This window comes from Pinus tabuliformis, chromosome 3_1 (genome assembly GCF_031772625.1).
Source record: "Pinus tabuliformis cultivar Carrire ecotype Pingquan chromosome 3_1, CPIR1, whole genome shotgun sequence".
Classification (NCBI taxonomy): domain Eukaryota; kingdom Viridiplantae; phylum Streptophyta; class Pinopsida; order Pinales; family Pinaceae; genus Pinus; species Pinus tabuliformis.
In genome coordinates, this window is record NC_142301.1 from 60,762,848 (window position 1) to 60,786,582 (window position 23,735).

General features: G+C 39.8%; 1 protein-coding gene across 1 annotated transcript; it reads left to right on the plus strand.

Moving 5' to 3' along the window:
* Positions 1 to 346: 346 nt before the first annotated feature.
* Positions 347 to 1,529, plus strand: LOC149185773 (histone H4-like). Its single transcript, XM_089412484.1, has one exon. It carries the CDS (start codon positions 389 to 391, stop codon positions 698 to 700), a length of 312 nt encoding a protein of 103 aa, XP_089268610.1. The 5' UTR covers positions 347 to 388; the 3' UTR covers positions 701 to 1,529.
* The last annotated feature ends 22,206 nt before the right edge of the window (positions 1,530 to 23,735 follow it).

Sequence of the window (23,735 nt, forward strand, 5' to 3'; positions counted from 1 at the left end):
AATCTCAAAATAAAACATATTATACATATTATAAAAACTTAAGAAAAATAATAAAAAAAATAAAAATAAACACAAACATTCCTTACCCAAATGCTATACAATAATCCATAGAATAAGGAGTGGAAATTTGTGAATTGCTGAGACTCGAAGTCTCAATCACCATATATTTGATTGCAGCCGTTGAAAAAACTCATCGACGGTCCACAAGAAAAAGAACACGCTGGGGCGGATCGATACTTCTTGGCGGTTAACGGAAGGCATTTGAATTGACTAGGGTTAGGTTTGAGTGAGTCCCTCGGTATCTATATAGCCGCTTCCTTCCGCATTCATCGTATTCACGAGCCTGCTTCGTTTTACAAGGTTGAGAGCAGAGCAGAAGACAGCAAGGATGTCTGGCCGCGGAAAGGGAGGAAAGGGTTTGGGAAAGGGGGGTGCCAAGAGGCACAGAAAGGTGCTGAGAGATAATATTCAGGGTATCACCAAGCCTGCTATCAGGCGTCTCGCTAGGAGAGGAGGTGTTAAGCGCATCAGCGGGCTCATCTATGAAGAGACCAGAGGCGTCTTGAAGATCTTCTTGGAGAATGTTATCAGAGATGCGGTAACATACACAGAGCACGCTAGGAGAAAGACTGTCACTGCTATGGATGTTGTCTACTCCCTCAAGAGGCAGGGCCGAACCCTCTACGGCTTCGGAGGCTGATCATTATTTTCTTGGTCGTTGATTACTCACTTATTCATGGTGTCTATTGACACCACCCTCTGCGTTTGGGAGATTGTAACCTCACTGGCCAATGTTAAATGCACTGCTTCCCTTGAAAGTTTGCGCCTGCAATTGCAGGATTTTTGATTTGTTTCTGTTATTTACTTTACTTTACTTTACATTTGTGTTAAATGTCGTAGTTTTTAGGGTTTTTCTAGTCCAGCTGTGCTAGTGAGAGGAAAATTGTTTAGAATTTCTTTTTTTGTTCCAGGTTGATTTTGAGTACTCCGAGTCCCAGATCGCATGCACGCTCAATAGTTTGCAGTCTGCGGCGGTATTTTTAGTATTGCGTTTTTTACTCATAATGATAGTTTGTAGCAGGAGTTTAATGGAAAATAAATGTAACAGTGGGTTAATACCAGAGGGCCTGCAGCGAACAAGTAAAGAAATATGTTACAAGACGTTATTCTTTGTGGAAGAATGGAGGGGCCCGTCTGTAGCTTTCGAATTTCTAAAATTAAATCGGTGGGGTGTCCTGGTAATGGTTGGTTTTTCTGTGCTTAACTGCAGGTGTGGTCGTTTTGAAGATGAAGCTTGCAGTTGCAAGAGAATGTAGATTGGAACAGGGCATGTGTGGCTGCCAATGCTAGGGTTTGAAATGAAATGGAGTTGTGAAAGTTTTGAATCGTGAAAGCTCACGATAGAATGGATTTTTTGGTAGGCAAAAATCAATAGATTGTTGTGAATCCAAATGGTGCATTTACAGGAATATTTGATAAGGGACTAAATAGATAGAATGATTTTTTGGTAGGCAAAAAACAATAGATTGTTGTGAATCCAAATACTACATTTACAGCAATATTTGATAAATGACTAAACAAATTTGGATTAGAAAGTATAAAGTGCAATTTGATTGCCTAATAGGGTTTAATATTGTTGAATGTTTTAAAATAAGATTATTATATTAATGTGCAACTATTAACTATAATGTAGATTAAAGAGATTGTTGAGTATAATGATGTTTATGCAAAGTGGGAGAATTAAATGGTCTCTTATAAAAGATACAATGTATGAGCTAAACTAACATTTAGCTCTAGATCTAATTTTCCTAACATCCAAGGTTTAACATCCAAGGTTGGATGAAGAACATTGAAGAAATTTTGGCTTGATGAAAAGTTAGTGGATAGTGTAAACTACCCATTAAATTGTTGCTTGGGGGGAGTTCACTTGTTTTTGAGGTCTAGAGGATCTAGTTTATCTCTTGGAAATGGTTTTGAGATGGATTTGTTGCTAAGATCTTGTGTGGTAAGGTGAGGTCTTGTAGATCCTCATTGATATAGAGTTTGGATGTGTACTAGTATTCATTGGTCTCTTGGTGCCCTTATTTTAAGGTAGTAGCTTGAAAAATGCTTTGATCTTTTGTGTGTGCTTTGAACTTGAGAGCTTCTTGCATATATAGGGTCAAACATTTTTTGGTCAAGATACTTAAAGTTGGTGAGGGTTGGAGAATCTTTGAACAAGCAATGGAACTTTCCTTTGATCTTGTAGTAGATAGGGAATCCAAAAATGAAGTGCATTTAGGTCTTCACTTTTTGTAAATGACATACCTAGTAGATTTTGTTTGGTTTATTAATTTGGTGATTTGTTTTTATTTAGAAGTCTATGGGAATCTATTTTGAACTGGATTAGAGGAATGTGAAGAGCTTGCATTTGGTGAAGCTTATATTGGGGTTGAACAATGAGTTCGTCTCGCAACTCCAAGAAGTGCTTAGTGTGAAGGCTTAGGTCTTTACTTTTTGTAAATGACATACCTAGTAGATTTTGTTTGGTTTATCAATTTGGTGATGTCTCTATTTAGAAGTTTGAGAATTTATTTTGAATGGGATTAGAGGAATGTGAAGAGCTTGCATTTGGTGAAACTTATATTGGGGTTGAACAATGAGCTTGTCTCTCAACTCTAAGAAGTGCTTAGTGTAGAAGGCCATCTTTTTATGCAACCCTTCCAAAGGATTGATTTAGGTGATTTGGATGAATTGCATATAGATATCTTCTTGATGATTTTGTTTAGTTCTTGTTTAGTAGGTAAAAGGTGACCAAGTGCATTTGAGGAATATCACAAAGGAGGGAGATGATCCAATTGAATGCCCATTGACCTTATAAGAGATTTGAAACTCTTTTAATCTAACATTTGGTCCACCTTGAGGGAGTAGAGTAAACAAACTTAGAAGAGCAATATGCCAAGGACATTGGTCCCTACTCTATTAGGTTTGTAGAGCTTTGGACATGGTGCAAAAATGAAATCAATTTGAAGATTTTTTCAAGCAAAGGGTTGAGCTCTAAACTTTGTAAGGATGAGGTGATGAGGTATTCTTTGTTTGCATCTAATGATGTGGTAGAGAAGAAGAATTTGGACTCTTAGTTGAAGCTCAATTTGGCTCCAGTAAAGATTGTTTCTAAATCTTTGAGCCATATAGAACAATGGAATAGATCAAGGTGTCTATGAGACTCATCTTAGATGAGATGTCTTGCAAGTGATATCGAAAGCACTCTTTCACAAGAAGGGTTAAAGATCCATATCTTTTGTTGATCCGGGGTTGAAGTGTTGATTGCAAATTGAGGTGGGGACTTGAGAGTTGCACTCCAAGTAAGTATACTTGTTGGTGATCTTAAGAGAAACTATAACCAAAGCATTATGAAATAAATTGGAGACTTTGTATAAATATAAATACTTGGTAAATAAATGTTTCCCATGAGAAAAATTGTACAACTTAAGAATAAATAACTGATATTCAATGACAACATATAAGGGTTTTCAATATGGCAAATTAATTATTATTTGTTGTATCAATATCTTGTGCTCTAACTAGAGAATAATTTGGTTGTAATTGTTGGGTGTGAAGACTGATTATCTTCTATATTCAAAGGTATTGCCACATAGGACCTTAGTTCGAAATGGCGTTGCCACTCGTAAAATATTCGCTGCAGGGGGGTCTAGGGGGGGCGGTTGTGACCTTTGGGAGCCCCCCGGGGGGGGTTTTGGGGGCAGCGCCCCCGAAGTTAAAAGCAACTATAAAATTGCCTTGTAAAAGTATAGTAATTTCTAGTCAATTTGGGCCGTTCATTAGGCGAATGATTTGACGGTAGAACTTATGTTTAGTTTAGGGTTTTTGCCCTAGAAGGCAACCCCTCTTTTTGTATGAGGGTATTGTATTTGAGGCTGTGAAACAGATGTGTATTCTGTGAGCGAGAAATAAAGAGGTGACACTGTGAGAGAAAACAGAGGATATTACAGCGGATTTGTTGTAGGTTGTGTCTCTTCATTTTGCTGAATAATAGAAAGGAAGGATTGGTTGTTCGGGGTGGACGTAGCCCAAACTGGGTGAACCACGTATATGTGTGTCTCTCTTGTTTTGTGCGTTTTCTGTGTTTATATTCTGCAATATTTTATGTGTTCCATTGCTCCGTAATATATAATTTTTTAACAATAATTATTAGTTTTGATAATATGGTCTTACCTTGTTATCTATGATAAAAAGATCAAACAAAAAAAATATGAAAAATCAAAATGCATGTTTTATTTATAAAAAATTATTCACTAGATACAAATAAAAATAAATGCTAAGGTGAACATAAATCTTTTAAAAATTTCATAAAGAAATAGTAAATACGTGGTTGAAAAAGATATTCTAAAAGAAATTATAAATTATAAATTTAAAAGTATTCAAAGAGGGAAGATATCTAATGATGGTCCCTTAAAAAGATAAAATCTCTTTAAAAGAAATGGGGGATGTATACATGGATTTTTTAAGCACATGTATAGATCATGATGTATGGTTGATTGATATAAGTGCCTTTTTTCATGAATGCCCGCAATGAGTGGATTTGAAATTTATGAAAAGTATGATAAAAATGGTGTTTTCTAAGGGGGATAATTCAATAATTAAAACCATTTTGAGATTTGTTTTTTGGTTTTGAAAAATCTAGGTAGATAACCTTGAAGTGATCACATATTGTTGATCAAACTAGCAGCGTAACCCCAAGGGTGTCAAAAAGAATTGACACTTTGGCCTCCAAATGACAAGGTACTTTATTAATGGGAACTAAAATTGAGCTAATCCTCAGGATTATGAAATGTTGAGTTGATGTTTGAGATGGGAAAATTAAACACTATTATTCTATGTATTCCAAGTCTAACTAAAACCCTAAGATATATAAGAAAGATGGGTGATGCAAGTGTAACTTTTATGTTTACCAAAGAAACTTACAAGATTGTTCGAAAAGTAACAATAATGGGCATAATATTTCTATTGTTCATGAGTGGAAATGAAAAAAAAAACAAATATTTTATTGTTTTTAGAGAAAAATGATTGTAACATCAAAGTCTAAGACATTGAAACTAAAAACATTCAAACAAGACATGATTGAAAGTACGTCTAACTACCCTATATGTCTTGATTTTTATAAACATCACACTTAGGGTAAATGCACTGAATAAGATTCTCAACACATGCCATGAGAGCTAAATGAATTTTATGGTCCCTAGTGATAAGTTTGAAATCAGAAAATAACAAAGACAACATAAAGATAAGACATAATTGTCTCACTAATTTTTTTTTTATTGATTGAAGCTCATACACATGATACATAATAATGACTCATTTTTTAGCAATGGGATAGATCACTAGATAATCACAACCACTTGGAAGATAATGATGCCTACATAGCTCCAACGCATTCTTACACTGGAACACATTCTAGAACATGATATTGAAACAATAAAAATTGTGAACCTTCATTTCTCTAATCACCTCTAACGCTCTCCCTTAATGGAAAAATGAATTATTTACCATTCCTAACTTGTTTCTACATGATGTAAACTTATCCTTTCTTAGAGGCTCAATAAATATGTTTACCACATTAACATTTGTATTACACAATAAAACCAATCAATTTCCTTTGATTGGAGTTTTTCTTGTACAAAATGATGTGTTTCAATATGCTTTGATCTAGCATGATAGACTGGGTTATTCGCTAGTTTGATAGAGTTTTGATTCTCACATTTGATGATTGTTGGTCCTTGTTTTTCTCCCATATCTTAAAGAATTATTCTTAGCCCGATTGCTTCAGATGTTATAGTGCATAAGGCCTTGTACCTTCAGTGGAAGACATAAATAATTGGTTGTTTCTTGCTATACTCTAAGACACAATTTTGAATCCAACATTGAATGCATAAGAAAAAGTGGATTTCTTGTCCTTTGGATCCCATTTTTTTTTCAAAGGAAAAAATTGCAATTTCATTCATTAAGAAAATGAAAAAATTACTTTTGCAGATGCACATTTTGGGTGCATTTTGTTGAAATATGGCAACAACAATATTTCAATTTAATTTGTCCTTGAATTAAATTGTGAATTAAAATCGAATTTAGTCTTAACAACTACTTGGAAATAATTAATTAATTTATTTTAAATTAATTAGTTGGAGAAATTTAAGTTAGAAGTTTTTGAAGTCATGCGAGAGTTATCCATTAAATTAAGGAGATAAGATTGAGTTATATTTGAGTTGTAATCAGTTAACTCAGTTTACTGAGTTAAGTCCAATTAAATTAGTTCCAAACTGTTTGAGGAACTAATAATGGATTAACAATAAGTTGATGCATGCATGCATTCAACTAATGCTACTCCAGTTAACTAAAGATTCCCTCGTTAGAAACTCATGCTTGTCTATTATGAGAAAGACCCAGTTGAGATTAATGTTCAAGGACAATGTATTGTCAGTTGCATGTGTAATCTCATGGAGAAAACTCAAGCATGCAGTCAAGGATTTATCCTTGAGGATTGCGCAGTTTTGGAGGAGGTTATCCACTTGGTAACAGGAAAATCATCCACAAGGAACAATGCAAGAAAATAGGAGCTTGGAGGGCAGAGAAGAACGCTGGAGAGAAGCCGAGATTGCCTGTGAGCATCTGTGAGGATTGTACTAAGAGCTGACTAGCTGTGAGAGCTAAGGCTTTGTTTGATTCCTATGTATTTCCACCATGTATGATAATACAATAGTGTGGGGTTTTTAGCTGAGGCTTTCCCCAAAGTATTTTTTTTTTTAACAAAGTCGTTTACTCGTATATTATAAAACCGATAATCCAGTGTTCTAGTACAAAAGGGGAAAGTTCTGAGAGCTGAGGTTCAAAAGTGGGTGCGCAGACCCATAATCCTCAAAGCTTCTCTTGATTAAACACAAAATTAGAAACAAACGGCTATATTGCCTGACAAAAGAGCCTTCTAGCCAACTAAATTTACAATGCATAAGATATCAAGGGGAGAGCTGGGTGACAGAGTCATCCGGGCGTTGTTCCCTCCTGCTTGCTCTAGTAGAGGCTTCAGCCTGCTGGCTTTCAGTGAGGGAGCGAAGGTGGTCTATGGCAGCTTCCATATGAATGCAACGGTCCTTTAAATCTTCGATCTCTTTCTTCCTTTTCTCCAATTTTTTGCGCTTGGAATTTCTATCAGAGTGATAATCCTCTGTCAGCTCCTTCACCTACTTGTTCAGGGCATTGATCATGATAACATGGGCTTTACACATGTGACACTCCTTGTTGTTAAAGATATTTCCCATAGAGTTTCTGGGTTATGCCTGATTGGCAGGCTGATTATGCTGCTCCGCCATCCTTTCAATATCAGGTTCAGCAGTGCCCCGAGGAATGTCTGAAGAGGTCGAGGGCGTGAGGGCGATGCCACCGGGCTGCTTGTTCGAAGGATTGAGTGGCGAGAGGCTCAGATGCTGAATAAGGGCGCAGCTGAGGACATAAACAAGACTGTTAGTACTACTAAAATAACAGAAGTGAAGAGAATCGATTACCCAGGGCAGTGGAGTGACGACTGGATCCCGGATCAAGCAGGGCGCCTTCGAACGATGCTTGAGAATAGAGAGGGCAATATGAGCTGTGGGAGTCTGGTCTTTGCTGTCAACCGAGAGGAGCTCGGTATTTCCTTTAAACCAGACACTGGTCTTAAGTTCCTGAGAGAAGTCTTCCGACTGTAGCCCCCGCCTGTATAGAACCCTTCGCCTCTGTCTCGGAATGCCTTGAGTTGTGATAGAACTGAGATACTCATTGTAATTTATAAGAGCGAAGAGGCCTTGCTCACGCTTGTTTCGAGAAGTGGTGTATCTGATCTTGGTGATCGTGAGATCTTTTGAGTTGATTTTTGCCGGTCCTTGGAGCCTGTAACCAGCATGGGCGTGATCACACCCTCTGTTATTGTCTTTGCTGTACAATGAGAGAATCCAAATCGTGCCTGCTTTCCTCGTTTCCAGAGGGTGATACGCTGTCCTGTAACCATTGCTTCGACAGTCGAGAAGGATATGGTTTGATGAGGATCTGGTATGCGCCGGCCTGCTGCAATGGAACGGATGCCTGAGGTGACCGATTTTCTGGTGCGAAGGGAGAGCGTCCTGACTATGGAATATCCCTGTCATAAGAATCATTGTTTTCCTTTACCTGACCCGTGAGTCTTCCCGTGGCTTTGTTTGCCTGCTCGTCCGCTTCCACATTGTTGCTTCTTAGGACGTGCTTAAAAGTCACTTTGTTGATGCCCCTGATCTGATCTGTTATCCTGTCTTTGATTCTATTTAAGGCGATTTGGTTGAAGTCTTTCCCGGAGTTCATAGCTGCTATAATGATTGCAGAGTCTCCTAAAACTAAGAGATCTTGAATGCCAAGCCTCAGAGCAATGGAGGTCCCCAATAGAAAGCTGTAAGCTTCAGCCTTATTGTTCGTCATGTTACCCAAACCCCACTCATAAGTGACAATTTTTTTCCCTTGAGGATCTCTAATTATTCCCCCTGCTCCAGCTCTGCCTGGATTGTTTTTTGAAGCCCCGTCAAAGTGGAGCGTGAACCGCTTTTGATTTTGAATCCAGCTGTTGATTTCCTCCTTTGTCCCTCTGAGTTTCCAATCCTTCTGCCCTGTTCCTGTTGTTGACTTGTTTTTTATTCTTGGTTTATAGATGAATCTCCGAGCCCATTCCTTCACCCTATCATCTGAGTAATCCGGGTCAGCATTGGAGATCCCATTAGCTTCTATTGTTTCTGCTATGAGAGCTGTTGTTTTAGCCAGAATGCTGGATATACTAGGTTTCTTGTTTTTGAATATACTTTCGTTCCTGGCTAACCACAATTGCCAACAAAGATTTGAAGGGATACTGGTCCATATTCTCTTGGCTAGAATCATGTTCTTGCTGGCATAAGGAAAGATTTTCCCCCAACCTTTCTGAAGAAGGGAAGTCTGATTGGGGAGGTCTCCAATATTTAGAGGACTAGTTATAAGTTTTCAACAGGACCTTGCTACTGAACAATCAATGAAAAAGTGGTTGATGTTTTCCTCCGCCTCCCTGCACATGAAACAAATTGAAGGACCCTGGATTCCTTTTTTCCTAAGGTTTTCTGCTGTTAGGATTTTGCCCTGAAGCAAGGTCCAATTAAAAATTTTTATTTTCGGAAGGCTTTCAATTCTCCATGCTGCTTTGTAGAGGTGCCAATTATTGGGTGTTGCTGAATTTTGGAGTGCCTTGTAACCTCCTTTCACTGTGTAATTACCTCTGGTTGGATCCCAAACGTAACTATCATCTTTCATTCTGCTAGTAGGGGCTGACCCTGTGAAAGAGAGTTTAAGGTCATTCCATAGATCCTCTAAATCTTTAGGTAAGTGTAGAGTTTTCCATTCTTTCCAGCTGTTTTGATCCCAGAGTGAGATGTCGAAAAGGGTTTTAAGATTAGCTTCTGACATCCACTGCTGCAGGGGTCTGAAATTGATGGACTTTTCCTTGGCTTCCGTGCCCATAATTCTATCCTTCCAAATGCTGATATGCTTCCCATTACCTGGGACTTTGGAGATGTGAGATTTGAGGAGGGGTAATGTTTTTTTGATCAATTTCCAAACAGGGGTACAGTGTCTGTCAGTGATTGCATCAGAGAGGATGTTGCTATTGTTCCCATTCAGATATTTCCTTTTGAGTACCTCTGCCCACCAGGTTCCTTTCTCTTTTAAGATTCTCCAGGTTAACTTGAAGCCCATTGCCATATTTGCCAACCTAGGAATTCTAATTCCTAATCCTCCATTTTCTAAAGGAAGGATGACCTTTTCCCATTTCACCAAGCTGAATTTTTTTGTGTCTTGCTTTCCCCCCTTCCATAGGAAGCTTCTCAAGATCAGCTCCATGTGCTTATGAATGCTTGAAGGGGCGAGGGTAATGGCAAATTGGTAGATCGGGAGGGCTGATAGAATGGCTTTGATGAGAATTGTTCTTCCCGCCAAGTTAAGCCAATACATTACCCAACTCTGCAGTTTCCCTCTCAGCTTCTCAATTAGCTTGACCCAAACTTCGTTTTTAATTGTCTCTTTGGCCAGAGGCAGTCCTATGTACATGAAATGGGACCATTTTGATTGAGCTGGGATTTCCATAATTAAAGAGATTCTTTGAGTTATGTATCTTGGAACATTCCAGGTGTAAATCATACACTTGTTGTTGTTTAATTTCCCCCCCGAGGCTTGAAGGAAGAGGTCCAGGATGGTCTTGAATCTCCTAGCCATGAGGCTTGAGGCACCACCGATTAAAAGAGTATCATCTGCAAATAAGGAGTGATTGATCCCCTTGGCTCCTCGAATGATGTCCACTCCTGTTATTTCCTTTAACTTTCGCTTGTTTTCCAGGTGCAAACTTAAGGTTTCTGCCATGATGATATAGAGGAAAGGGGAAAGAGGGCAGCCTTGCCTCAAGCCTCTTGTGCTCTTGAAGGCGCTGCAGGGCCTACCATTGATTAAAGGGGCTGTCCAATTATGGGAAACACATTCCATAATCCTGCTGATGAAGAGCTCTGATACACCGAAATTCTCAAGAACAGTGCTCAGAAATGTGTGGTTGACCCTGTCAAAGGCGTTCGCCATGTCCAGCTTGATTATCATACCCTTCTCATTTCTAGCTACGCTGCTGTGTATCGCCTCCTGAACCAGAATAACATTATCTGTTATATGTCTCTTGGGGAGAAATCCTCCTTGGTTATCCGAGATAAGAGAGGGAAGGATTTTTTTGAGCCTATTTGCCAGAATCTTTGTGATAATTTTGTATGAGACATTGCATAATGAAATAGGTCTGAACCTGTCAAAAGATTGAGGGTTGGGCTCCTTTGGGATTAGTGCTAAATGCGAAGATTTGATACTGCTGCCCATTTTACTTTTTGAGTGAAAATTTCTCACCATTCTTATGTAATCTTTCTTGATGATATCCCAGTGGGTTTTGTAGAAGCTCACCGTGAAGCCATCTGGCCCGGGGGCTTTGTCTAGAGGCATACTATTGATTGACCATTCAATCTCTTCTATTGAGATTTCTTTGTCCAGCTCACAGTTTTGCGCTTCTGAGACCTTTCTCTCAATGATGTTGGCGAAGTCTGCATTTTCTTGATAGTGAGGGTCAGCTGTGAGAAGAGATTGGAAGTGTTTAGAGGCAGCCTCCTTGATTTCCCCTTTGTCCGTAAGCTCTTTGCCTTCAAACATTATCCTTTCAATGTTATTTCCAGCTCTCCTTACTTTAAGACTGTTATGGAAGAACGAGGAGTTTTTATCCCCAGAATTGAGCCAGAGACATCTTGACTTCTGTCTTAGCTCTTCCTCTTCTTTACGGTGCTGTTTGTAAAGCGCTTTATACAGCTCTCCTTCTATCCTTTGGTCTTCTTCCGTTTCTTGGACTGCTTCCTTTTCCTGATTCCATTGCTCTAATTTCATTTGCAGATCGTTTTTTTCTTTCCTTTCCTCCTTCACGTGATTCCTCGCCCACTTCTTTATGGCAATCCTCAGCAATTTGATCTTTGTTTCCCAAACGAAGTGTGGGGAGCCTGTTATCTCCGTTGTCCAGGCTTCTTTTAGCATGATTTTGAAGTCCTCGCTGGAATCCCAGGCTCTGTTGTATTTGAAAGGCAGCGGACCCATGTCTTCCTCTTTGTCTAAATACAGCGCCACTGGTTTGTGATCAGAAATGAAGCCCTGTATGATTGTGCTGCGAATCCTCGGAAAGTTGGCAACTGTTCTCTCCTGTACTAGGATTCTGTCAAGTCTCTCTTTGATATTGTTCCTGCCTGTTCTTTTATTTGACCATGTGTAACGGCCATTTTGAGGAGGGATGTCTATGAAATTGTGAGTTTGAATGATATCTTCCAGTTTTTCTCTAGATGGGTCAATAAAAAACTTCCCTCCTAACTTCTCCTCTGCATTCCTTATTAAGTTCAGGTCTCCTCCTAGGAAAATATTCCTCCCTTGGGTAGTCTCAAGATCTGCAGTTAGAGAATCCCAACAAGAAGCTTTGTCTCTGAAGTGTGGGGGAGCATACACGTTATAGATTGTGTATTCCTCCTTCTCTGTACTTTGCATATCTATTCTGATCCACCATCTGTTTTGCTTGTTATCTATGAGATTCCAGTTACTTTTGTTCCATATTACTCCTATACCTCCTGAGGCTCCTATTGCACTCATGGCAGTTCCTTCATACTTCCTATTTCTTATCAGGCTGTTTTGGAATTCTTGTTCACTGATTTTGGTCTCCTGGAGTAGGAGGAAGTCTGGTTGTTCTGCTTTAATAAGGTCTCGGACTGCATTTGCTTTTAGGGAGGAGCCCATCCCCCTACAGTTCCAAGAGACCAAAATCATCATTTACCTGTTTTGTTGTGGATCCCACTTTTCTCCTTCATCTTCTCCCCACTTCCTTTGTTCCTGTCAAGGTAGGTGTCCATTGGTTGCTGGGTCCCTGTAGCCATTTCTTTAGCCGCATTCTCATCTCTTATTTCCTTGTTTGATTTCCTTCCTACTTTTCTTGGTGGATTCGCGGCTGAGATGTTTTCCTTTGTTTTATTTCTAGTTAGAATTCTTTCCATTGTTGGAGGTGGGGAGACCTGGAGGGGAGAAGAGGGGGAGGTTCTGGGGCCCTTGGGAGACGGAGGGGGGGATGAAGGCTCCTCTGCTTTCCCCAAAGTATTTTGATGTGTATTGTGCCATTGATTCTTCTTCTTCTGGTTATATTGTTCAGCTCGATCTTTAAGCTTCCAAAAATTGATAGTAGAAGTAGGTTATAGTATTCTGCTTTGATTTATATTGCATTATTGGGTTAACCTACCATCAGATTTATTACATGGTATTGGAGCTGGATTTGTAGAAATTTTCTACATGGTATCGGAGCTGTGAACAGTATACTAAGAAGAGAATTTGAAGTTTGAAGTTTGGGGTTGCAGGTGCAAATTGAATTCATATCATACTTCAAGGTTGGCCAATGGCGTTCTATGGCTTGAGACTCGAGTATGCCTTGAAAGGTAGCTCGAATTACATAGCATGGAAAGATAGAATGGAGGTTGTATTAGAAGACAATCGCTTGAAAAAATTCATTGATCAAGAAATCCCAAAGCCAGCTTCAACTAATGCACAAGAGGTGGCTGAGTGGAAGAAGTGTGGCAAAGGCAAGACAGATCATCCTTGAGGGAGTTTGAGACCATATTGTCTCGAGTCTCCATGGGAAGGGTACTCCATTTTCAATGTGGAAGACATTGAAGGACCTCTACTAGAACAGTAGCGACTAGAGGAAATTGACGCTCAAGGATAAGCTTCGAAGAATCAAGATCGAGAAGGGCGATACTATTTCCACATATCTAAACAAGCTCACCACTTGTAGAGATGAGCTTGGCAGTGTGGGAATAACTATTGCCGATGATGATATGGTGAGCCTCGCTCTCCTTGGCCTTCCAAAGAGTTGGAATAACTACTAGGACTCTGTGAATGGAAGGGAGAAACTGTCGGATTGGGAACGACTATGGTCGGATCTTATGCAGGAGGAGATCGGGAGGAGCACACGAGATGGTTCTTTATCCAAGAATGATGATGAAGAAAATCTGGCCTTAGTAAGGCAAGGAAAGGGAAGGGGAAGGCTTCCCATTTCAAATCGAATTCTTCTCATGGAGGGAAGAAGAGTGACATCTTTAAAGTAAGATGCTTTAATTGTCACAAGATGGGACATTATGCGACTAATTGCCCATCGAAGAAGTCCAAGAAGGGATCCTCGGAAGGATTGGAAGGTGAGGCATTAGCCTCTTAGTTCGAAATGGACTTTACCCTCATCGCATGCATGGTGTCATCGATGATGGGTTGTGTTTGGTATCTTGACAATGGAGCCTCATTCCACATGACCGATGATAAAAATTTATTCAGTGCCTTGGAGGAGAAAGACCTCAAGATGCGCATAGAGATGGGTGACGATGGAAGGTATAGTGTTTCAGGAGTGGGCACGGTTGCTTTTCAAAGGGAGCATGGAGCTCCTCTCACCTTGACAGATGTGATGTATGTGCCTGGACTGAAGAACTTGGTATCGGTCGTGATGTTGGAGGACAAAGGCTACGATGTTGTCTTCAGTAAAGGAAAGACGTTCCTAAGACACATAGACACGGGTCAGACCAAGAGGATAGGGATTCGGGTGAAGAATCTCTATAAACTAGAGGTAGATGATTGTGCAACATTGAGTACAAAAGCAGAATTGCTGCAAAGCCAAGACATTAGTGAGTTGTGGCACAGGCGGTTGGGCCATTTGCATCATGGGGCTTTGAAGATAATGCAGCAGATATCTACAGGACTTCCCAAAGGTAAACTTGAGCAAGTTGACACATGCAAAGGTTGTACCTTGGGAAAGTACACCAAGTCTTCTTTTCATGATCGAGATAGTCGAGCAGAGTATCTTAGAGTGAGTTCATACTGATTTGTGTGGACCATTCTCGATGACATCCACTGCGAAGCAAATGTATTATGTGATTTTCATTGATGACTATTCTTGTAAATGTTGGATTTATTTCATGCAGAAGAAGGACCAAACCTTCACAAAGTTTTGTGAGTTCAAAGCTTTGGTTGAGAAAGAGTCAGGGAAGAAGATCAAGGCCTTGAGAAGTGACAACAATGGAGAATATGTCTCTCAAGAGTTTAAGAACTTCTGTGCAGCGGAAGGAATTAAACGAGAGTTGACGGCACCTCATAACCCACAACAGAATGGGGTGGCCGAGAGGAAGAACATAACTATTGTAGGGGCAACATGGGAAATGTTACATGACCAAGGCCTACCACTTCATTTGTGGGTTGAGGCATGCAACACAACGGTCTATTTGCAGAATAGAAGCCTGCATCAGATACTTGGGATGAAGACACCAGAGGAAGCTTTCTTCGGTAAGAGACCAGATGTGGGTCACTTCAGGGTCTTTGGTTCATCGGTATATTGCCATGTGACGAAGGATGTACGGAAGAAGCTTGAGCCGACAACAAAGTTGGGGATATTTGTGGGGTACACTGATACACCTCACAACTATCGAGTGTACTTGCTTATCAGTCGGAGGACAGTGGTTCACAGAGATCTCAAGTTTGATGAGTAGAACGCCATGCGAGTTTCCCTTGAGAGGGAGCTCCAACTATAGGTTGTGGAGGAACTGTTGGTTCCTAAGGAGGAGGAGCCTCAGACTGATGTAGAGCAACCGCATGCAGAGGTTCCAGAAGTGGAGACATCCACTCAAGCAGAGTCTTCCAAAGATAGACGAAAGCACACAAGAGAAGCTGACAGATTGTTGGAGGATGTGAGAGAGAATGTGGGAGCACCATCTTCTCAGCGCAGACAGAGGAGGTCACCTGAGAGGTACATTGGATACATGGCCCTTGCTGGGGAATGTGTTGAGACCGAGCCATCTTCCTCTGAGGAAGCAGTGCAACAACAGATTTGGGTTGATGCTATGGTGGAGTATGAATCCATAGTTCGTAACAATGTTTAGGACGTGGTTCCGAGACCGAAGAACAAGTTAGTTGTGAGTTTCCGTTGGCTTTACAAGGTAAAGCAAGCTGCCGATGGTAGTGTGGAGAAGCATAAGGCAAGAGTTGTTGCCCGTGGCTTTTCACAGGTTGAGAGGATGATGTTGCTGCAGTGTATTTCGACAGAGGAGCAAGATGCTGACATTTTGACAAAGGCATTGTCAAAGTGTAAATTTGAGTTCCATAGAGACAGGATCGGGGTGGCAGATAATCCCTTTTTTGTTGAGAGGGAGTGTTGAAATACGGCAACAAGAATATTCCAATTTAATTTGTCCTTGAATTAAATTGTGAATTAAAATCGAATTTAGTCTTAACAATAATTTAAAAAATTAAAAAATTAATAATCCCTAAGATTACTGTCGGCAATGCATCTCAAACATCTATTTATTGAACTGAATAATAAGACCAGTCTTCCATAAATCTTTCACATCCTGAAGATGAACCACCGTCGCTAGTTCGAAACGTCAATCATAACAAAAACCTAATGCGAGATGAATCCAAAAGATAATCTACACAAGTATGAAGATTGCAGAAACCTAAAATATGAAATACTTGGAAATAATTAATTAATTAATTTTAAATTAATTAGTTGGAGAAATTCAAGTTAGAAGTCTTTCTAAAGTCATGCAAGAGTTATCCCTTAAATTAAGGAGATAAGATTGAGTTATATTTGAGTTGTAATTAGTTAACTCAGTTTATTGAGTTAAGTCCAGTTAAATTAGTTCCAAACTGTTTGAGGATCTAATAATGAGTTAACAGTCAGATGCATGCATGCACTCAACTAATGCTACTCCAGTTAACTGAAGATTCCCTCATCAGAAACTCATGCATGTCTATTCTGAGAAAGACCCAGTTGAGATTAATGTTCAAGGACAATGTACTATCAGTTGCATGTGTTTTGTCATGGAGAAAACTCATGCATGCAGTCAAGGATTTATCCTTGAGGATTGTGTAGTTTTGGAGGAGGTTATTCACTTGGTAACAGTAGAATCATCCACAAGGAAAAGTGCAAGGAAATAGGAGCTTGGAGGGCAGAGAGGAAGGCTGGAGAGAAGCCAAGATTGCCTGTGAGCATCTGTGAGGATTGTACTGAGAGCTGGCTAGCTGTGAGAGCTAAGGCTTTGTATAATTCCTATGTATTTCCACCATGTATGATAATACAATAGTGTGGGGTTTTTAGTTGAGGCTTTCCCCAAAGTATTTTCACGTGTATTATGCCATTGATTCTTCTTCTTTTGGTTATATTGTTTAGCTCGATCTTTAAGCTTCCGCGAATTTATAGTAGAAGTAGGTTATAATATTCTGCTTTGATTTATATTGCATTATCGGGTTAATCTACACAGATTTTCTACACATTCATTGTAAAGAAATATAGATGAGATGGGATCAATGACCCTTTTAAACAAGAGAAAAAACAATGAAATTGATTATTTAGTGAGTACATACAAATGAAGAAGAGTGAATCAACAAGGAGTGCTTATATGAAATCACTGTCAAAGTGTTGTAGTCTTCCATAAGGATTTCCAAACATAACATATTAATAGATATAAAACACAATATTTTGGACTGATTACATCTCCAGTGAAGAGATTCGGGATGGGCCTATGAGCCAAAACAATGGTATTGATGTTGTCTTTTTGTTATGTGATCTCCCAGGGCCCTTTTGCGATTAACAAATCTTCCTTACAGAGGTGATTGACATCCTAATTTCTTTCCTTGGAGATGTGTGAACAAATGAAAAAGATCAATAAGTTGATCAACCTCTTAGTTTCTACAAAAATGGGAATGAGAGAAAAATTCATGCATTCTTGAATAGCATTTAACCAATTCATGATCAACATGAAGTCCCGAAAACTTGGATGTGAGTACATCTTTTAGCTAAGGTGAAAAGAAACAAATTCTTGCATGCTAATAGTTCAACCTTGTTGTTTGAACCTGGGCCCAACCCCATTTTTACTCTGAAATAGTGAGAATTGAGAGGAAGAGGATAAAGCTTTAGCTCCAACTGTTGTTCAGTTCAAAATTGGTTGATGTGCCATCGAAAAAAGCCCAAGGGATAGAATGATATGGATCTTTTGCAATAACAGTGATGGCAGGGGAAATTCCTTTTCCCCAAGGGAAGTGAGCTAAAATGGCCATAACTTCAGTTTTTGAGCATTCAAGGATTGAAGGCTTTTCTTGAAATAAGGCTTTGTTACGAGCCATCCATACTTCTCAACATAGGATTAGGGGCAAAGCTTTGAATGCTCAACATGCTTGATTAGAGAGCCAAAGTTTCCAGGTCCCCTCAAAATCTCTCCGACCCATTCCCCTATGTGACATGCTGCTTGCTTGCATGTCAGCCAAACCTTCTGAAAAAAGGGCAAGTCATGAAAACATGCTTGGTTGGTTCATCTTTCTTACATAGGGAGTAATACTAGATATATTTTCTGAAGAACATCCCAAGTTGGTGTTTTGTTTTCCATTAGACATCACATGAAAACCTTAGATTTTGCATGAAAATGGACCATCCAAATTGCCTTCCACCACCATTTGGTGACTGCACCATCTATGAGGGCCATAATCAAGATGTATCCCACCTTTAGGGTGTAAACGCCAAAGGGGGATAGACTCCAAACCAACTCGTCGTCCCTATCAGCGAGTCGAATATGGTCCAATGTAAGAGCATTAATGTAATCAATCCATGCCCCTTGATATCCCTCATTCAAATTGAGATCCCCAACATAAAGCCAACCTTGGCTCCAGATAAAGGTTTTGTTTAGGTTTGTGATATGGGCAAGCTTGGAGATGTCGCGATCTCATAGATGTTTGACTAATGGGAGGGGTGATGGAATGGTGTTGTCCACTCCCTGGTTAAGGGTCAAGGCTAATGCAAACCTTGTCACCTCTGCCAACCTTTCAAGACGACCCACTACTAATGACTTCAAATGAATTTAGAATCGCCCACCATATCATGGATTATTTAGCTCACGACTTATCCTCATGGAAGATCCAATCTTCCAAAAAGGGATGTAATGTATTTGTGGGTGACAATGGAAGTCCATAAGTTTAGTGAGGAGATGAGCCTCCAACCACACTTGGCTGCCAAGCCTTGGAAATGTTGAAACATGTTCTTTAAACCCCACCCCCCTAAGAAAATAGGCATAGAAACTTTGTCCCATTTGACCCAAGGTAGAGCTCCATGATCCTGGTTCCTAACCCAGAGGAAATTAAAACAAAATCTGTGAATTCTTTCCAGCTCAAATTTGGGGATCCAAGCCATTGACATCCAATAGACAGGTATAGCTACAAGGACCGATTTACTAAGCACTCGCTACTCTACACGAGAGAGCCAATGAAAATACCAACTTTTTCAGACACCTTTCAATCTTGGGTATGATCCAAAGCCAATCCTCCTTGCTGTAACACTTGGGCTTGAGATAAAATCCTAGGTACTTCAAACCCTCCAACAATTTAGATTCAAAGGGAAGAGCCTGAGTTAGATGATGAAGCTCCCCTTCGGCCATATTGTGCTATGATATAGAGGATTTCTTGTTATTGATGGTCATACTTGTAGGCTTACCATATAAGAGTAGAATGGTCGCTAGCTCACTTACATCCCTTGGAGAATTGTTACAAAAGATTAATATATCACCGACGAACAAATCGCTCGGGACATAAGAGAGGAGAAATCTCTCAATGTCGATGAGTAGAGGCACAGATCCTTCGCATGGGCGGGAGGAATGGGAGAGTGGAGGGGAGAGGAAATGGGGGCAACATCAAGAGAGGCATAGAGGCTTAGGTTCTTGAGGGATGCAAACCTAGCGATGTGAGGGGAAACAACAGAGTGGAGGTGGGAAAGAGGTGACACAAGGGAGAGAAGAAGAAGGGGGAGAAGTTGTAGCCTCCAAAGGGCCTCCATGAATGAAAGCAGTTGAAATTGAATTAAGACATGCAGATAGAATTGGGGAAAAATAATGGGAAATTATGCCTTAGATGTACCTACAAAATTCAGACAATGGAGTGGTTGTCTATGAGGGAGACCCCGTCTCCAATTGCATGCTCGATGAAACACCAAGCCAATGTTCTGATCCACCATTTCCAGATTAGGCACTATGGTAACTAGATCAGGAACCTGGCCTTTGTCTAATTCCTCAGGGACCTGTTGTTCTTTGTTGGAGTTCTAGGCTTTTTTGGTGAGCGACAACTCACATTTCTTGACCATGTGCCTATACTGTTGAGAAGTGTAGCAAGAAAGTCTCAATTTGACTTTGCCTTGGTCAAATTGAGAAAATTCGAATTTCCACATCAACAGATAACTTAGAGATAGTTAACTGAGGTGACAAGGGTCTTGTCACTCAGTTGGCTCAATAAATTCGAGTTAGAGGGCTTGGAGGTAGTTAACTGAGGTGACAAGGCTCTTGTCACTAAGCTCAGTGATCTCGAGTTAGAGGGCTTGGAGTTCAGTTAAGCATGTGTGATTGCTAAATTTTAGTAATCCAATTCAATTATTTCCAGTTGTATTAAGTTAAACTAGTTCCAATTGTTGATAGGACTAGTGGAAGGTCAATTGTGCAGTGGGACAATAGTCTAGCTCAATGATCATCCACTTAACTGATTAATCAACTCAAAATAGCTAGTGCATGCAAGAAATTCGAGTTCCCTAGTTGTGGTGGAGATTCCAAGGCAGTGTAACAAGTATTTGTAAACCAGTTTGAGTGTATAGGTGTTGCATGCAGTTAGATGATCAATCCTTGGGAATTACATTATAAATTGGGGGAAATAATACTAAAAAATAGGGGCTAATTCCTTATGATTTGCACAAGGAAATAGGGGCTCAAGCTGAGGCAAAAATTGGCCAAGTCTGGGTCAGAGCTTCTCATTGAGCAGAGAGATAGGTTATTCACTTGCAGATTGTGCTCAGAGAAGAAATTGTAATACATTCTCTATTCATCTGATTAATGCAAAGAGGCTTGAGCGGTTTTTCCCAGTTGGGTTCCCCTAGAAAAATATTGTGCGTGTGTGGTTTTCTTATTGCATGTTTGCGAATGTTTTTCAAAATTGTGAATTAATTTCCACAGAGCAATAGAATAGAATTGTGACTCTTGTTTTTAGATTAAATTTATTGAGCAGGTGCAATTATATCACCATATTTCTACATGGTATCAGAGCAAGATTCACATTAGAACACAAATTTCAAAGTTGTTTCTCAGGAGGTTTGAATTTGCAGCTTCAATGTAGTAGGATCTCTTCGGAGTTGGGAGAATAACCTTCAACGGGCTGAGATTAGAGTATGCCTTGGAAGGCAGCTCGAATTCATTGCATGGAAGGATAACATGGAGGCGATGCTTGATGACAACATATTTCTAGAATATAAGAGAAATTTCTCTTATGTGATTTCTACCGAAAGACTTTGCTTAATTCATTATGGATCACGAAAGTCTGAATACAAAAATTTCTAGAATATGTCAAGACAAACATTGCAAAACTAGGACCAGATGATGCCCAAAACCTAGCCCAATGGAAGAAATATGTAGCCAAGGCGAGGAGAATAATCTTGGAGGGAGTACGAGACCACATTCTCTCAAATCTCCATGGGAAAGTGTAACACCCTCCTCCCACATTTACCCAAGTTTACTGATCTGCTGGGGTAAACATGTGATGAGAGGCTACTATGATATGCTTCAACTCCCCGTGTACAATTAAGAAAGTGGAACTGACAAAACCAAGTCAATCTGACCTTTCACACATGCTACAAAACCTTCAGGAGCCAACCAACCCTTCCAGGTGACCAACCCATGAGGCAACTTGACATTTCATTGATTTGGACCCCCAGTTGCTCCCATGACTAGCCATGCATGTGAATGAGACCTTCCAGTTGCTCCCACATCAAGGGCATGCCAACGACTATGGAATTTTTTAGCTAAATCTGAGCCAGCTACCCTAGATTCTGTGCCACTTTTTCAGGGCCAGGGCTCAGACCGCTGCCCAAAACTTCATGGAACTTTCATAAATGACAAATAACATTGGAATAAAGCTAGTAATGCAAACACTTGATCAATGACTTGACTGGACCCTTACTAGCCATGATAGACATTTCATCAAACATGTCACAAATATACAATCTACATGTCATAACAACATATTTGAGCATAAGGGTCTCATACTTATCTGAGATTCGTAAAGAAGAATTGTTGCCATATCACAATAGTTGCATCATCATCTATTAGGTAATATATTCATTGTACATTCATTTACAAATCAAAACATGATGACAACCATACACCAAGTCTGTCATAAAACATACTCATAACCAACATAAATAACAAGGATGTAACAACCATAAAATTCACATATAAGCCAATACATTTACACATGAAATACCAAGGGGAAAGAACTCTTATTAATGAATTCAAAAGCCAACTAGGTATTGGACTTCCATGAACCACCCGACCATAGATTTCCTGAACCAAATATTTCTTTCAACCAATCACCTTTTTGCCATATTCCAAGCATGAATGTGGGATTCAAAACCAAACCAAACCAGGTTTCCTCAGGCTTTACCGTAATCCCCACCAGATCACTAGGCCCTAAACAAACATGGATGCCATTAGATTTCTCCACCTACACTGTGAGGAATTTTTCTGTCTCCTAGTCTCTAGGCTTTACCGTATATCTTGCCATACAACGGTCGAGGATTCCTAGGCCTAATCAAGATTCCACCCTCTAGACTTTACCGTATATCCCGCCATTCACTGGTCAAGGATTCCTAGGCCTAATCAAGGGCACACACCTCTAGGATTTACTGTATATCCCGCCATTCACCGGTCGAGGATTCCTAGGCCCATCAAGGCACACAAAATATGGCTTTACCACAATCCCAGTCTGGTCTAGGGATTCCTAGGCCTTGTGTTCTTTCTTTCAGAGACCACCTCACTTAGTTTCAAAAACATCTGATAATCCAACTCAACCAAATAAAAGAGAACCCATGATACCATGGATATCTGGAAATGGCAAGGCAAGGCTAAAGAACATTGTCACACTTGGAAAAACCCATGCCAATGACAATAAGAGAACCAAATACACACATGCATGTACCATGCATGCCAAATCTAGCAAGGAAATCACACATGCAAATCGATACCTGCAAATAATCTCGTTGTAGCTGCTAGATGCTACTATTCCTTTCTTGATCTTTGATTTCCTTTTCCTTCTTGGTCCTTCCTTTGCTTTCCTTGATCCAATGCTAGAGTGCTCCAAGAATGCTCTAAGTGTCCAAGAGTGTGAGAGAGAGAATAGAGAGAGAGCTCCAAAACTAAACTGACAAAAGGTACCAACTGATCCTCAAAAGCCTTTTTATTAATGAAGAATCTTTTTTCTTCAATTTTCCATTAGTTTCCTTCATTTTCCTCCTTACATGGAACCTCTCACCTTTCACCTTCATTTTCTCCTAGTTTCCATTATTTTCATAAATAAAATGCCAATTAATGCCTCATGCCTTTCCAAATCCTTTGTCATTGCCTTTGCCAATTTCCTTAGCCATAATAAACAAAATGAACACCCACACTAGGATGTTTTGCCCAACACTCAACTTGGAATACGTGTCCCATGACCTTGGTTATTATTTTTCCTTTATTAACTTTATTACATGGAATTTTGACCAAGTCTCTTACAGAAAGAAACTTCTTTCGCAATGTGGAAGGTGTTAGCACCTAAATCTGCCTTAGGCTGAAGGAAGGCAACAATTAGGGTAACCACAAACCACGCTCAGTCCGGTAGCTAGCCCTACCAGAACAGGAGAGGGCTCTCTCCGAGTCACACTCAGTGAATAGATGAACGAAAAGGAATGAGATGACTTTCAAACGAACAATTTATCTTAGGCTAGTAAGTGAATATGGAAACAAGAAGTGATTTTTATGAATGATTGTGTTTCTGGGATGTTATGGGACCACTGGACCTCAATGAACAGAGAACTTAACATAAAGGAACAGATTATTTCGTGAGGCAAGGTAGGCGGAAAGCATAGCAATTTAGTTTTAAGATATGGTGGAATGGAGAGATTGATTAAGAGGGTGAAAAGGGCATGGACCACATGAATCCTTTTCAACAGAAGAATGAACACTAACATGAAATTTTCCCACAGGTAGAGCAATAAAATTGAATTCTACCTAATCTCATTCGAAAAATTTCAC

What these genes read in the sequence shown, in the direction of transcription:
- LOC149185773 (XM_089412484.1), top strand. Translation starts at nt 389, where the DNA reads ATGTCTGGCCGCGGAAAGGGAGGAAAGGGTTTGGGAAAGGGGGGTGCC.